This window comes from Pleuronectes platessa, chromosome 1 (assembly GCF_947347685.1).
Source record: "Pleuronectes platessa chromosome 1, fPlePla1.1, whole genome shotgun sequence".
NCBI classification, from domain to species: domain Eukaryota; kingdom Metazoa; phylum Chordata; class Actinopteri; order Pleuronectiformes; family Pleuronectidae; genus Pleuronectes; species Pleuronectes platessa.
The window spans coordinates 8,814,991-8,829,662 of NC_070626.1; the positions used below are offsets into that span (position 1 = coordinate 8,814,991).

The following is a 14,672-nucleotide window of genomic DNA, read 5'->3' on the forward strand; positions in this document are numbered from 1 at the left end:
CTCTTAGAAAAAACGCATTTGTGGATCCGAGTCCCGTCAGGGGAGTCTCAAAAGTCTCACACACAAATGCAGCGAAGTTTACAAATTAAAAGCACTTTGTAAATGCAGGTCCAACAGTTTATATATGAATGTAGCAAGCTCCAAATATGTATTTGATGAAGATTGCAAATGCTTTTGCATGCATATATTTGTGAATTTTTTTTCTATTTGTGTGTGCATCGGAAATATGTTTATGAATCTTATGTTTACATGTGAATTTTTTTTACTTATATATGGAATGAATCATATTTGTGTGTGCATTGAAAATGTATTTGTGTTTTGAGTCACATATATATATATATAAATCCCCAAATACATTTGTGGATCTTTTTTGCGCATGTATTCATTTCTGTGTGCATTTATTTCTTTTGAGACTGCTCTGGCTCCGTATAAACCACTGGCTCAAATTGGCTCTAGTACAAAGAAATGAGTTGTTTTCGACCGAGGCTCTCTGTAAACCACAGTCGCCTGTAGGCAGGTTGTTCCCTTCTGCAGCAGTAACACAGTGCAATCAGCTCTGCTCCCAGTATAACTACACACACCCATTATGGACTGCACTTTAATTCTGGTTTCTCTGTCAACTGTGCAAATCCGTTATGTCTGTCTAGTACATTGGCTCATGAGCAATCCATTAACTCCACATTCTGCACATATTTTGTTCTTTTTTAACACTGTATATAATTATTTTTATTCCATTTAAATTTCCATATTTTGTATATTTCCTTACACTTAAGTATTGCATGTTACTTATTATTACTGACCTACTTTACGACTTGCTGCTGACATTTTTGCCAATTTCCCCATTGTGGGACCTTGTGGTGAATGTGAAGGAGGCAGATCCACGACAGTGATTTAGATCTGCGCGCACTACATAATGGGCTTTTTTAATTGTTAACTACTTATTGTAGATTCAACTTTCTGTCGTGATGCAGGGTAAAGTGATGGTGTCTTTTGATTTACTGCATAATGTTGAAATCGTTAAAGATCCTCGTCCACTCTAGAGTCTGACACTATGTTTCTACGAGTAAAATCCACATAACGGGGAAAATAAAGCCCCAGAGACACAGAGTTGTTAATAGCAACAAAAAAAAAACTAAATTGTGTGTATATAGTAGCCTGAGTATGCAGCCTATGTACAACATGAGCAGGGTATGCGTCACCTCTCGCTTGCTTTTCTAACTGAGCCCCATTTGTCCCTGGTGGCTATGTGTGATTGCTCTGTGATAAAGTGCTGCACAATGTTTGAATGGAAAAACTGCACTGTGTCATCAAGACTAGAAAAGTGCTACATTAATATAGACCATTTTCCATTTGGATAGGGGGTGCAGGATGTTTGTTATTGTAATGAAACGTCTCTTTAGTTATAATGATGCTGCTGTGACCAGAAACAACATTGTGGTATTTTGCCTGTAGGCAACCACCTACGTCACAGACATCAAAATGCAAACCTAAGTGTGTACTCTGAGATAATGAGGAGGCAGCTCTCCCCGACAAGGCGGTCAGCTGACAACAACTGCAGTCAGACGTGCCACCAGATTAGCTAATCTGTCGTGTCTGTCACATGACTCTCACCTTGCAGGTTCTTGAAAGCCTTCCTTTCCTGTCGCCCTCTTGCCAAATGCTTTACCTAAATGTATCTGTGTCATTTCAATTTGTTGGAGAAGAAATTTCATTTTGTTATTTTATTTAATTTATAAAATCTATATATCTTTGTCTATTTTGTGACAGATGTCCACCAGTTGTTTGGCATTTCAGTTTGTTAATAATCAATCTTCCATTACTCTTATATAGGACCTGTAGAACTAATTACAGTAATAAAGTGACGGGGCTCCACATGCAGCGCTGGTAGGTTGAACTGTTGAGCAGTGCAGCCTCTCTGCCTCCCTGCCACTGTGAAACAAAAGCCCAGTCACCCGATGAAGCTATTGGCTGGAAGGCTTCAGGTCCCTGCGCACTGGCGGTGGAGCGCTCTCATAAACAGCACTCACACCGACTCAACTCCACACAACACATCAAACTGTGAGGGGCCATGTCGCAGTACACTCTGGGAGGTAGGAAGCCTTAAATCTTCTAGTGCCTGTGTGTTTCTTACTTTTACTCCTTTTGTCTTCATCTGTAATCTCTTATTTTCCTTGTTTGGTTTAAAATTGTTACTTTTATTGTGAAGCCTGCGCCTGCATTTGACTGCAGGAAAAAAAATCAGCTATTAATACCTGGCAGAGATTTTATTAAGGAATCCTAATGGTGCTAACTTGTCCTGTAAACGTGTCAGGGGGTAGTTAGAGAAGCACATGCACTGTCAAGTGAGGCTTTTGCGGCTCACATGGAAGGTGTCCCCAGCCCTGTTTGCTTTAGATAACTTTGTATGAACAAGGACCAAGAGTTATGTCGACAAACAGAACAGATTATTTCCGCCCGAGGTTAGAATCGGCTCCGCACTACAGTGTGTTCTCTCAGGTCGTTATTACTGCGTGCATGAGTAAAGTTTATCAGCCGTGTGCACAGAAAACAGACACATCCCTCTGTGTTAGATGCTGAATTTGCTCCGCTCATGTTTCATCGTTACCTCATTTGGCCTGCGATCATCAGAATCCAGTGGCTGGTCAGTCTGACTCATATTTTAGAGTGACCCCCCCCTTCTTTCTCCTCCTCTAACATCCACTGCAGCAGTCAGCCCATCTGTACTTTCATCTCTTAGAGGAGGCTGAGGCGCTGCCTGCTCCTGCACACACTGTTTAAAGAGGCTGAGGTGGATCTGCACTGACAGTTACAGCAGCAACACTTGCATTGATGGTGATCTAATCATTTAAGGATGCACCTCCTGCAGTGTGCTTTTACTGTCTGATGAGCCTCTTGTGATGATGTGCAGATTCACATATGGCCTTTATTAACGTCGCATCCTCAGGGTTTAGCTCAATAAATCAGTTTTTATCAATGATGTGATGCACTCAAATGAATATAGCTTATAACTTAGGCTTATTAATGAGTACAGACAATAGCATTCATCTACTTATCTATATATGGATGTATACTATTTAAGTCTCAAAACAATAGGTTTTCTCATTAAAGGATTGTGGTTCTAATTGTTGGTTGTTTGCCTCACTAAGGTCCCAGGCTGAAGCTCACAGCATCTCTGACCTTGTTTTCACCACTGTCCTCCAGTGTGTGTGATGGATGAGTCATCTCAATACACCCTCAATGTCTGACTTTACATGAGCATCAGCGTCCAGCATCGACAGCTTCAGTCTCTGTACCTCCGTCATGATATCACGCAGAATTAAAAGCAGTATGTCAGGATATTGGAATAAAATAGTACGCAAGTGTATTGTTGGTGTGTAATTAAGTGTCTATCCAACTTTTACTGATAACGAAAACAGAGATTAGACCACACACACACACACACACACACACACACACACACACACACACACACACACACACACACACACACAGTGGCGAAACAATCTGCAGTTTCTCAAACTTTCTGTTCTGCTTCTTCTAATGTTTTTGGAGGTTCAGTTCTATTTTGGAGGAAACATACACGCACACACAAACATTTGCACATCTCTCCTTACAAGGACAGTGAATTGATTTCCATTCATTGTGAACAGCCTAACCAAAGCTTAATTCTTAACCTTAACCATGACCAATTAATGCCTAATTTTATCCTAACCACAATTCACTCAGAAATGAAGTTTTGCCTCATTAGGCAGAGCTTTGTTTAATGTTGAGGCTGGCCCGTACAAAGGCAACAGAAACCAGTGTGCGTACGCACACACACACACACACACACACACACACACACACACACACACACACACACACACACACACACACACACACACACACACACACACACACACACACACACACACACACACACACACACAATTTGATTTCCGAGGAAATTGATACCAAGGCATTTCATATTCTCTGCTCCTGCCTTGGATCAAAACAGCGACTCTGACAATATAAATTATAAAATTATGATTATGACTCCAGGACATTTCCTCTTTAATCTCATCAAGGACGCAGAGTGTAGACACGACAAGATAATGGTTAGAGTCAGATGTCCTCAGATATTTTGTAATGCCTTTTTTCTGCTCAGCTTGTGATGATCTGACCACCTTATCTCTCTTTCCTTGTTTTCGTCTATCTCTATAGTTCACCTGCAGATTCTGCTGGCTGTGGGTCTGGCCGTGTTCTGCTACTGTCTGGTTCTCAGTTGCGTCTTTTGCTGTCGCAGGAGGAAGAGTGTTTCATCGGAGGACAAGGAGGCAGTTTTCCTGTCTCCTCATCCTGCTGAGAGGGTGACTGTAACATTGACTCCATCTCCATGCACGCAGCCTGTTAAGCAGCAGTATGAGGAGCTGGATGGAGACGTGTTGGAGTATCCTTCCTCTAAGAGCAGCTCTTCTCCCTCTAAGGATGACGTCACTGCCCTGCCCTTTGAACCCAGCCCCACCAGATCAACTGAGCTGGTGCAGTCTCGTGGATCTTCGTACCCAATACGGCGCCTCAGCTCCCCGGCTGTTCCCTGCTTACCCAGAAAACCTCAGAGTCACGGCAGAGCCTCCCTGCCCTCCCTCACTAAGCTGAGTCTGGTGTCCAAATCTTGTCGGGCTATGGGTCGGCGAAGCACAGTGAGCAGTGAAAGTTTTCTTTACAGCGAGAGCAGTGGACTGACAGCTGGAGCTGCCGCAGCCCCCACCCTGCAGGGGCAGCATTGTTCATCACAGTACGGCTCTAACTCTCTCTCCATCCCCACAAAGCCGGCTCTCCTCCTGCACTTCTCCCTGCTCTTCTCCTCCGCTGGCGGCACCCTGGTCATTAGCATCCTGGGGCTCTCAGGGGCCAGTCGAAGGCGCAGTGGGGTGTTTGTTCGAGCCAGCCTCCCTCCCCTCTGCCCCTCCCCTCAGCAGACAGCCTCTCGGCGCCGCAGCCTCAGCCCAGACCTCCACAGTCAGAGCTTTGTGCTGCAGGTGGGCTCTGTGGAGGAGCTGCGCACCTGCACCCTGAGACTGGCCGTCTACAGCAGGGACTTCTCAGGCCTAAGGGAGGCTGCCCTGGGGGTGGTGGAGCTGCCCTGTGAGGAGATGGACTGGGAGCCTAACGTCACCTCCACTCACACCAGGCAGCTCAGCCCGACTAAAACCAAGCTAAAAAAGGTAAAATGGTGATTGCATTTAATGATTTGATGAGTTAAAAACTGCGTGAAATAAGCAAACAATCAAAAGGTCAATGAAAAACAGTCCAACCGCGACAGATTTCAGCGTGAGGGTCCTCTGACTCATACCCAAACTCACCCCATCAGTAACTGGGCTGTCAAACCTCTGCAGTGTCTGCACAGTCAGGTAGAAGAGCTGACGGGCAGAATCCAAAAACCCACATAACTTGATGCCAGATCTACACCAAAGCCTAATCGATTAAATACAACTCGACCAAAGTTAATGGGCAACTTGTGTTCAGAGTTTGAAATCATTGCGGCGATGGCCAGACACAGTTCATTAGCATGGGTTGAAACTCAAAATGCAAGATGCTTTGCAGGAGTTTGATTTTCATCCATTAGCTGCACAGCTTCAGCCTCAAAGGGCCCATCTCTACACAGAAGCAGCCTGGAGGACCAACAGGTTTGAACCTTCTTGTTGTGAGGCAACACTGCTGACCACTGCTGCACCACCCATCTGCAACTGGTTAGCTTAGCTTAGCATACGGACTGGAATCAGGGAAACATCCTGGTTCTGTTCAAAGGTATCGAACCTGCCTACCATCACATATGAGCCTCAGTAAATAATGTCATGCCCCACTTGTTCAATCCTATTTGTGTTTACACATGTGCTGGAACATTAGTTGGCTGTGAACAGTAATTCCCTGAAGCCTGTTTTCTTATGTTAAACTAGATTGATTGCCATCAAAGTCAAACACAAACACACAAAAAAAAAGAGCTAAGACGTGTTACGTCCTTGAGTTTTCCATGCGTCCCAGAATAAACTAAAGCACTGTGGACTTTCTGTGTGTCTGATGGGGGTGGGGGGGTGGGGGGGGGGGGGTCTTTGGGATTATTACTCCTATTGCTACGCTTCTGGACGACTGAGCGCTCTTCCTGTTCTTAATGTGTGCACTATGTTATTTCTTTAAAAAGTCTTGTGAACAAAGTTGCTATTTTCAGTTGATTTAACAGATAGATAAACTACGCACGCAGGCCTATAAATAGCACATCATCATGTTTTACCCATGAAGGAATGTAGCATCTCATCAGTTCTCCCATTAGCCACTTTTCCACTGATGTTTGTCATGGAGACATGGTTGTTAGTGGCTGCAGAGCAAACAAGCAGAGTGCAGCGAATTGGCAGCGTGCCCACTCTGTGCCCTCTGCGGCTCTGTTGAAACACTGCCAGAGGGCATTAATAACAGGCCTTTAAAGGGAGGGAGTCCTGATGTTTCACTAGACATTGGTCAGTCAGACAACGTTCATCTGTGCTTGGTGAGAGGGCCAGTATTATGGCTACGATTTGACAGTAATGTGAACATTTTTGTCCAGTGCACACACCTCCACCCCTATGTACCCAACGTTCCACACACATCTAGCATCACCTTCCTCATCCTCAGTGAGAGTCTGTCACTGTGTGGATGTGGAGCAGGAGGTTTTCTGTGAAAGAGCGCGGGTTGCTTAGCAAACCGATAATTGTTTAAAGAGTGGGTGAGTGTACGGAGGCCGTGCAGTAGTGACTCCATCTTTTAATATATAGCCACTTTCTCGATTCATAGGACAACACAAGGTGTAAATGGACCCGCTGGAGTATTGCTGTTTATTCATGTGCGTCACGTCTCATTTCAGTATTTCATGGGAACGGGGGGGGGGGGGGGGGGGGGGGGGGGGGGGCTGTTGCCATTACTTGGATCACAACCTCACTGCTATTGATTGTCAGAACGTTCGGCATTGAATTATCCACCAACTCAGCATTTTATTATGAGCCAAAGATAATGTGAATAACATTTGCAACACATAAAAATATAAATTACTGTAAAATCTGGAATTCATCTAGACTGGCGATAGAATGAGGAAAAGGGGAATCAGTGTAGTCTTATGTTCCCTGGGTCAGGGAAGAACCCTTTACATTTTTCGTTAACATTGTGATATAGGTCACTAATAATTCATGGGTTTTGATAGGAAAAGAGTGCGTGCAATTTGGTGCAGATCAAAATTAATTTCTGGATTTAGTGAATTTTAAAGTGATGGTGATGGTGACTGAAAACAAAGTTTTCAGTCACCATCACTATTTTTTTACGCAGGTGGCAGTAACCTTGAAGTTGTTATATCTGTGACTGAAACGTTTGCATCTGGAGAAAGTCTGAAAGGAACATCTGAATGGATGCATTATACCACTGATGCTAAGCTGCTTAGCTGCTGCAGTGCCTGATAGACGGGGACTGAGGGCATAAGAAAAGAGCAGCAGTATATTGAGCAGCTCGTATAAATCAGTGTGAATGTTCAGTCAGCGATTCCTAAATAAATGAAGGTTAAATGAAGTAAAACCCCAGGAGGAACTTTGTCAGCATTATAATTCCCCTGTGGAGATTACTGGATGACTCATAATCAGTCTGCTGGGTCCAGTTATGTAACCCAAGATATCTAGAAGGAACAGGGTTACCAGATAATAACAGCAGAACATACTTCTACAGTCCCATTACAAATAAGTTTCCCTTCCCTCTGTGTCGTGCCTGAGGATAAGCTCACAGTATTAGACAGTTTCTTCCATTTTTATATATTCACAGTTGATATAAAGAAGATCTGCTTGAAAAGCGAGATACCATGTTATAGTCTAAAATATTGTAGCGCTATAGGGATGCATTGCAGTTCTGTATCAAGTTTGGAAATACGTGACTTTTTTCATTTTCAGCAATATCATATCAAATCACCATCTCTGCTGTCTCCCACAAAACACTGGTGTACATTGTGTGAAGATAAGAGGCGGCATGGCGAGAAAATGTCTTAATGTGTACCTTCTCCTCAAAGGAGGTCAGAAAGGTTGTAGTTTCTTAAATGTAAGCAATGTTAAATGTATGCACCAAATCTGAGCTGTCCTTGCAAAAAGAGTATTACAAATGGCCCATTCTACAGTGGCCACATACCATTACTCTTCCATTGGCACTACTGTTTTGGAAAAATATATCTAAACATTGGCTCATCTCACCAAACCAGTGATGTATCTTCTCTGTCTGTCTCCAAGACAGTTGGTGTATTCTCACAGAGATATTATGTACCTTCCTCCAGTTGTTATCTGGTTTCCTAACTCTGCCTTGGTTTCTACAAATACTCAGAGCTGGGAAGTATCAGTACTGGGATATTTATTGTTCTGATGACTTTTTATTTTATACTCATACATTTGAATATTTTAAGTAATTGTCATCCTTAAATCTTCAAAACAGACTTGTTACTGTTGCTTTAATGCATTATTTTATATTGAGCTGAAGAGACACGTAGCACATATGTGACAAATTATCTTTAATAAGTGAGCTCCTCTCAATTTACTGCAATCCTTGTTTAGAGAGGCCCCCAAAAATAAGACAGTGCATACAAAATAGACCTCAACAATATAATGTTTCATTGCAATTTGGAAGCTTTATCCATAAGCAGCCTGTATGTGAGAAGTACTGGCTCAAAATTAGGCAACTTCAACTTTCCCAAAAACAAATCTCTATCTGAAGCTTTAAGGTTTGTTTAGAGATGTGTGTGTGTGTGTTTTCACAGAATAACGTCCCCTTTTCTTTAAAAGGCAGTGTAAGTGTGAGTGATGGTCTCTGAGGCGAAGAGCAAGTGACAGACAGTCAGTGAAGCGGAACTCACTTGTTGGGTGAAATCGCCTTCACACCCTCAGCCAGTAGCCGGCGGGCGACACTCAGCCAGCTGACAGACTGTGACTCACCGGACGCCAAGCAATGCAAGCTAATGAGAACTGACATTCAATCAGAAATTACTATTTCTGTCTATATAAATATGATATAATAAATGTTTATTATGTATGACGGGTGGTCACGTCAGAGACAAAACATATTTACCCTGATGATGACAAATCAGCTTCATGGGATTGAAATTGTAGTTCAGATTAAATCCAGCAAATTAATCCAAGATAATTTGTGATTAAAAATAGATGATATTGTGGAAAAATCCTTAAAATTGAGAATACTTTACAGAACTGTAGAAACATGTTGACAAGCACTTTACGGACATTACTTGCTCTACTCTCTTGTTCTTTTTCCCACTGGATGATGGGAAGATCTGCTCTGTGAAAGAAGACTTCCCTCTCTCTTGCTTAATCTCTCACATTTCCTTTCTGTTTCTGTCATTTGTATGTGTCCTTCCCACCCACAGAGTGCGAGTTCTCTAGAGGGGTTGGGCCACAGGAAGAGTTCAGTGAGTGTGCCGCGGGCTTTGGGCCAACTGTTCATCCTGCTGCAGTACCAGACACTGGCCCAGCGCATCAAGGTGATGGTCCGAAAGGCTGAGAATCTGGCCAAGCTCACACGGATCCCAGGAAATCCAGGTGAACACCTCATACGTAATACAATAGGCTCTTATGTGATTCACCCACAAGACAACATTCTGCACCATTCCTCAGATTAAAAAGGCACATTAGAGCTAAATGGTTCCTCCTCTGTGGTCAGTGTATGGATACGTTTAAGTATCAAGCTAAAATTGCTTTGATATTGTTATGGAAAGAGTGTGGTCATGGTTGAGAAAGAACCAAAGTTGACTATTGGAAGCAGATGGGCTGTGAACACCAGGCCAATGTGTGAAAGTTGGACACCTTTTCTACTATTGAAAATGCCCATTAACACCCACTAACATCTGGCTTTTGTCTGCAATGGGATGAATACAATCAGCATTCAATCTGGGATCAAATGACTCTGAGGGTTTCTCCATTTTCAATGCATTTGTGACATCAACTATGATGCAGGGAGGGAAAAAAACAGCGAAACAAACTCCTCTACTGACCATGGGAAAGGAGTCAATCGCCTTATTAAGTGCATTTACCCGTGTTTAGAAAACCTGCATTTAACTGGTTATTATAGTATAAAAGTGGTAGAACACAACTTTAATCCTTCACTTAGAGCAGCTCCCTATGTGGTTTTCTGGTGAGACAACATCAAATGATTATGCTTTTGTCTGAGAAACAAAATTATTCTTCAAATAAACTAAAGAGTATGCTTCTCTGAGATAGATCTATCATTATTCACACTACCACATGAGGTCACATTATAATTCATCGAGCAGTTACAAGTTCTTTAACTTCAATTTTTGGATATTATTATATTATATTATTATGTTATTTATTTTAATGTATTAGTACACATTGTATTGGCATTAGTATATTTAAGATTAGGAAGCTGGTACTTTAAGTTGCACTGCACATAACCACTTGTAAACAGCTTGTCTGTATTCTCCTGTGTTTCTCCAGAACCAGTTACTCCGACCGGATCCGTGATTGGTTTGTAGTGTAATCAGATCAGGAACTGATCGGCCTGGTGTCATTTCCCCTCCTGTCTGCATCACATCTCACTGTGTCTGATTTAAGGCTCAGCTGTGATGATGCTGCTGAAGAGAGGAGGGAACAGGAGCTCCTGTAAAAACAAAACAACTGTGATGATTTAGTTTCACACTTCTGACCTGACAGTTTGAGGCCATGTGGTCTGTTGTTTGTTCCTGGTGAATTTCAATGGTTCGTAAAACTTGTGTAAACAAGTGGTGTCTGCAGAGGCGTGATTTTTATCTGACAGGGACACATTGTTTTTTTCATTTCTGCAAATCCAATTAACATGCAAGAATGGATTTACAGGGGAAATTATATTTTGCAAGTGATAATCCTGATTTACAACAGTGATAGTGGAGAGGTTTTCAGAGATTTATGAGGGTTTAAATCAAGATGGGTAGACCATTTAATTCCTAAAAAAGAAAAACAATTATATAAATAGATAAAATCATGACTGAGGATGTGATTGTTTTCCACAGACCACTACGTTGTCATCAACCTGCGGCAGGATGGGAAAGTCATTGCTACCAAGGAGACCAAAGGAGTCAGTGGTCCAAGCCCTGTGTGGAACGCTCCGTTTCTGTTTGACCTGCCCCCTGGTGACATCACTCAGTTGCCATTGATCCTTGAATTCATCATCATGCAGGTACCACGGTCTACATCCTTTTCATACAGAAAACAGACTCTGTGTTAATATGCTGCAAAGGAATATCTCCTTATTTCTGTTATTTTGAATGCAGTTCTCTCTGTGTATCCACAGGGCCGCCTCTACACTAAGAGCAGCATTTTGGGTTGTGTGCTGATTGGCAGCGATGCTTCAGAGGCGGGACAGGGACACTGGAAGGAGATGTGCAGTCGGGGGCAAATAGAAACAGCTCGCTGGCACCCCATCCAATCAGATATGATGTAGGGCCGATGAACTGACTTTTTTTCTGCTGCCTAGTGAGTTTCCCAAGGGTGGAATTATTTGCACACAGGAATCAGACTGTATATAAAGATCGACGACATGGCATCTCCCCAAAAGTGAAGCCAAAGCGTCTCTATCGCCATCTGGTGTTTGACTGCAGTATAGGTCCTCCATATTAAATGATGGGAATGGATCAAACTAAAAAGTCAAAATTAATGAAAGATATATTTTTTTTTAAAGATGATTTCTATCATTTTAGCTCTTATTAAACTGATGTTAAAATGTTTTTAAAAATGTTTTTTAAGAAAGTTTGGCTTTAATTTGTTCTATGATGCTGTAAAAGTGCGCTGAAAAGCATGAATTACAGCTGACACAGATTTTCAATTGGGCGTTGCAATGGGACCTCGCTACTGTGGCTCCAGCTCACGATATTGGGTGAAAGTGGAGACATGTCGTCGATCTTTATTTAAAGTCTATTGTAGTATTAACATGTGACTTGGATCTAATTTCCCCCCGTTTTCAAGGTACTTATTTTAGTCCGTTTTCTAGTTTAGCTTTGTTTTTAATGTTATTTATAAACATATGAAGTGTATTACTATAACTACTGTTTTCAGGAGAAACTATATCCAGATGGTCCATGTGTATCTTTAGGGCCGTAGTGAAAGAAGGACTGACCACGAGAAGGTGCGAGGAGGGATCAGCAGCAGTTTCCTCCATATCAACAGTATTCTGCATCCCTGCATTGCCTTTGTGATGATTTCCACTGTGACTTCTTAAAACTGTAGTCTAGGAAGTATACTGTTCTGGATGTACTGGATGCAGTCTGTGCTAATGTTGTAGTCATGTTTATATTATGTCCTGAGGCAACACAAATGTTAGTGTGCAATAGAAGTTGTTAAACAATCAAATCTGACATTTGTTGAGTTACGGTGCATTTATGTTGCCACTCTGCCTGTGGTTTGATGTGTTGTATTAATGTGCCAGTATTTGTCCACCTCTCCTTACTAGTATGTTGCATTCTCATTCAATATAGAATCAATGTTTTATTTTGTGCCACGACAAAAGGGATATAAATGGGTCAAAACTAACTATTGATCCCTCATATTCAGTCAATTGATGCCAAAACAACACACATAGACACATTTCATCTCAGAAAAAGTTTCTATTTCATCAATGAGAATAGAAATATTACTTTTTTGTGTTCTTTTTTAGACCTGAAACAAATAAAGAGTTTTCTTCAGAGCACTACATTGATGTATGTCTGGTATCCTAAATCATTAAAAGGAGATCCCACACTTGAGATGTGGAAATATCTTCATTATTCATTCTTCATTACTATGTGACACCCTTCCAAGCATAACCAGATGAGAAGGTTGGGTTAAAAAATATCATGTTTTATTTATTTGACAGGTGTCACATATTTTTTAATGCTAACACTTAACATTATTTTGGGTTTCTAGAAAGACATTTCTGTGTTTCTATGTATTGAATATTGAACATGTTGATGCCTGCCTGTGGCATGTATTGTCTCAACTGTACATGAATGTCCTTGCTTATGAGAGAATCATTTCAGAGAATTTGAAATAAATAGTTATATTATTAAATGATATTTTGTCGAGTGTGTGAGACAATTTATATTTTATAAGAGATATTGATCCAAGTTAATATACTGGATACATTGCTCTCAATCACGCTAATGAACTTGGTATCTTTATATTGATATGTAATAGTACAAAAGGTATAGGTGTAGACGAATGATGGCTGAATTCCATTTAGCTTTTCCGTTATGTTTAAGAGTCCAGTTTCTGAATGCTGGGCTCGTTGTCACGCCATCATGACCTGTCGTCATGGGAGACTTACTGCATATGAAACACAGCCATAACATATCAAATACATGTTTAGTAGGAAAATGATGACTCACAATTTCAAGGCCTGATTCATATACTGGCTTTGAGTTTAAACCCTGCTAACAGCTATACAGCTCCAGTCATTTAATTAAATGGTGGTGGTTCAACTGTTCCAACTTGACATCACAGCTTGTTGTGTGACCACAGTAACCGAAAACCACAGCGAGGTCAATGAGGAGCACATTGTATGGTATTTGAGTTCCCAGAATCCTCTGAAGTGAAATAGTGGAAGAACAGCCTCTAAATATAAATATCTGGCCTGGGCCAATGTATAATAAGTTAGTAGTTAGCAAAAATGGCTCAATAATGTGTCAGTGTAGCAGTGGGCATGTCGAAAGTAGGGTCGAGCTATAGCTACTCTGAAGACTAATGCCCTGTACCAATTCCTCTCCTGTGGTCCAACCCTGTGATATGAAGTGCCCTTCACTGGGATTGTCACCTCCGAACAGAGCAACAGGGGAGAGGGCTAGAAACTCTTCAAGGGACATTGCAGGACAGACAGGACAGATTGATTAATACACATTCAGTCAGTGTGTTTACATCGGTTATTTCAATGTGACTTCAGTCCCGTCCATAGAAACATCTGTTCTCAACTGTCAAGATCGTCAATGAGGAGCACATTAATGAGCGCATACATGATATTTTGACACAGTGAATAACAATTTCCCTGAAATGCAAGTCACGGTGACAAGGAGAAAAGGATATTCAGCCGGATTTAAACAGTATTCATTGTTATTTTGCAAGATTTCATACTTCATACAGCATTTTACCGGCAGTGGTCACCATGTTGATTCGCTTCTTCCTTTCGTAAAGTATTTTGTCTACCCCTTAATTTTTAGGGGGGTCCTTAACACACTATGGCTGAAGGGGTGTTTAAAGGTGTAGATGCCCACTAGCGAAATGGGATAATACTGCCCCTTTACGGCTGAGTCCAAAAACGAAGTGGTAGGGCTCAGGAGTATTGGACTTCTGTCAATCCTGGCAGACGGATCCCTCACATGTGCATGTTGCACCTTGGTAAGCCCTATGAGACACATTTTCATTTGTGAATATGGTCTATATCAGGGGTCAGCAACCTAATGCATGCGGCGCTATAATCCTTGGCACACAGGCAATTTCTTATTAAAGAAATGTTCAAAGGTTTTGCTGTCACGCAGCCTGTATTAGATAGCTTGATCAATGTTAACAACTCCCAGCCACTAGATGCCAGTAATGCGCCATAGGCTGGATGTCAAGCCCCATTAAATAATAAGAAGATGAAGCCTCCCAGCCAGCACTGCTTGCATT

At 41.8% G+C, this 14,672-nt stretch overlaps 1 protein-coding gene across 1 annotated transcript; it reads left to right on the forward strand.

Annotated features, from left to right (window-relative positions):
* The first annotated feature begins 1,978 nt into the window (after positions 1–1,978).
* On the forward strand, positions 1,979–13,083 carry LOC128440283 (synaptotagmin-5). Its single transcript, XM_053422956.1, has 5 exons — positions 1,979–2,090; positions 4,204–5,207; positions 9,413–9,584; positions 11,051–11,217; positions 11,332–13,083. The coding sequence occupies exons 1-5, from the start codon at positions 2,069–2,071 to the stop codon at positions 11,479–11,481; spliced, it is 1,515 nt and encodes a 504-aa protein (XP_053278931.1). The 5' UTR covers positions 1,979–2,068; the 3' UTR covers positions 11,482–13,083.
* Positions 13,084–14,672: the final 1,589 nt, after the last annotated feature.

Bases quoted from the DNA above. Each gene is read 5' to 3' on its own strand.
- LOC128440283 (XM_053422956.1), top strand. From the start codon at position 2,069: ATGTCGCAGTACACTCTGGGAG. The intron at 2,091-4,203 runs GTAGGAAGCCTT...CTATCTCTATAG, and splicing joins GTCGCAGTACACTCTGGGAG to TTCACCTGCAGATTCTGCTG. The intron at 5,208-9,412 runs GTAAAATGGTGA...TCCCACCCACAG, and splicing joins CTAAAACCAAGCTAAAAAAG to AGTGCGAGTTCTCTAGAGGG.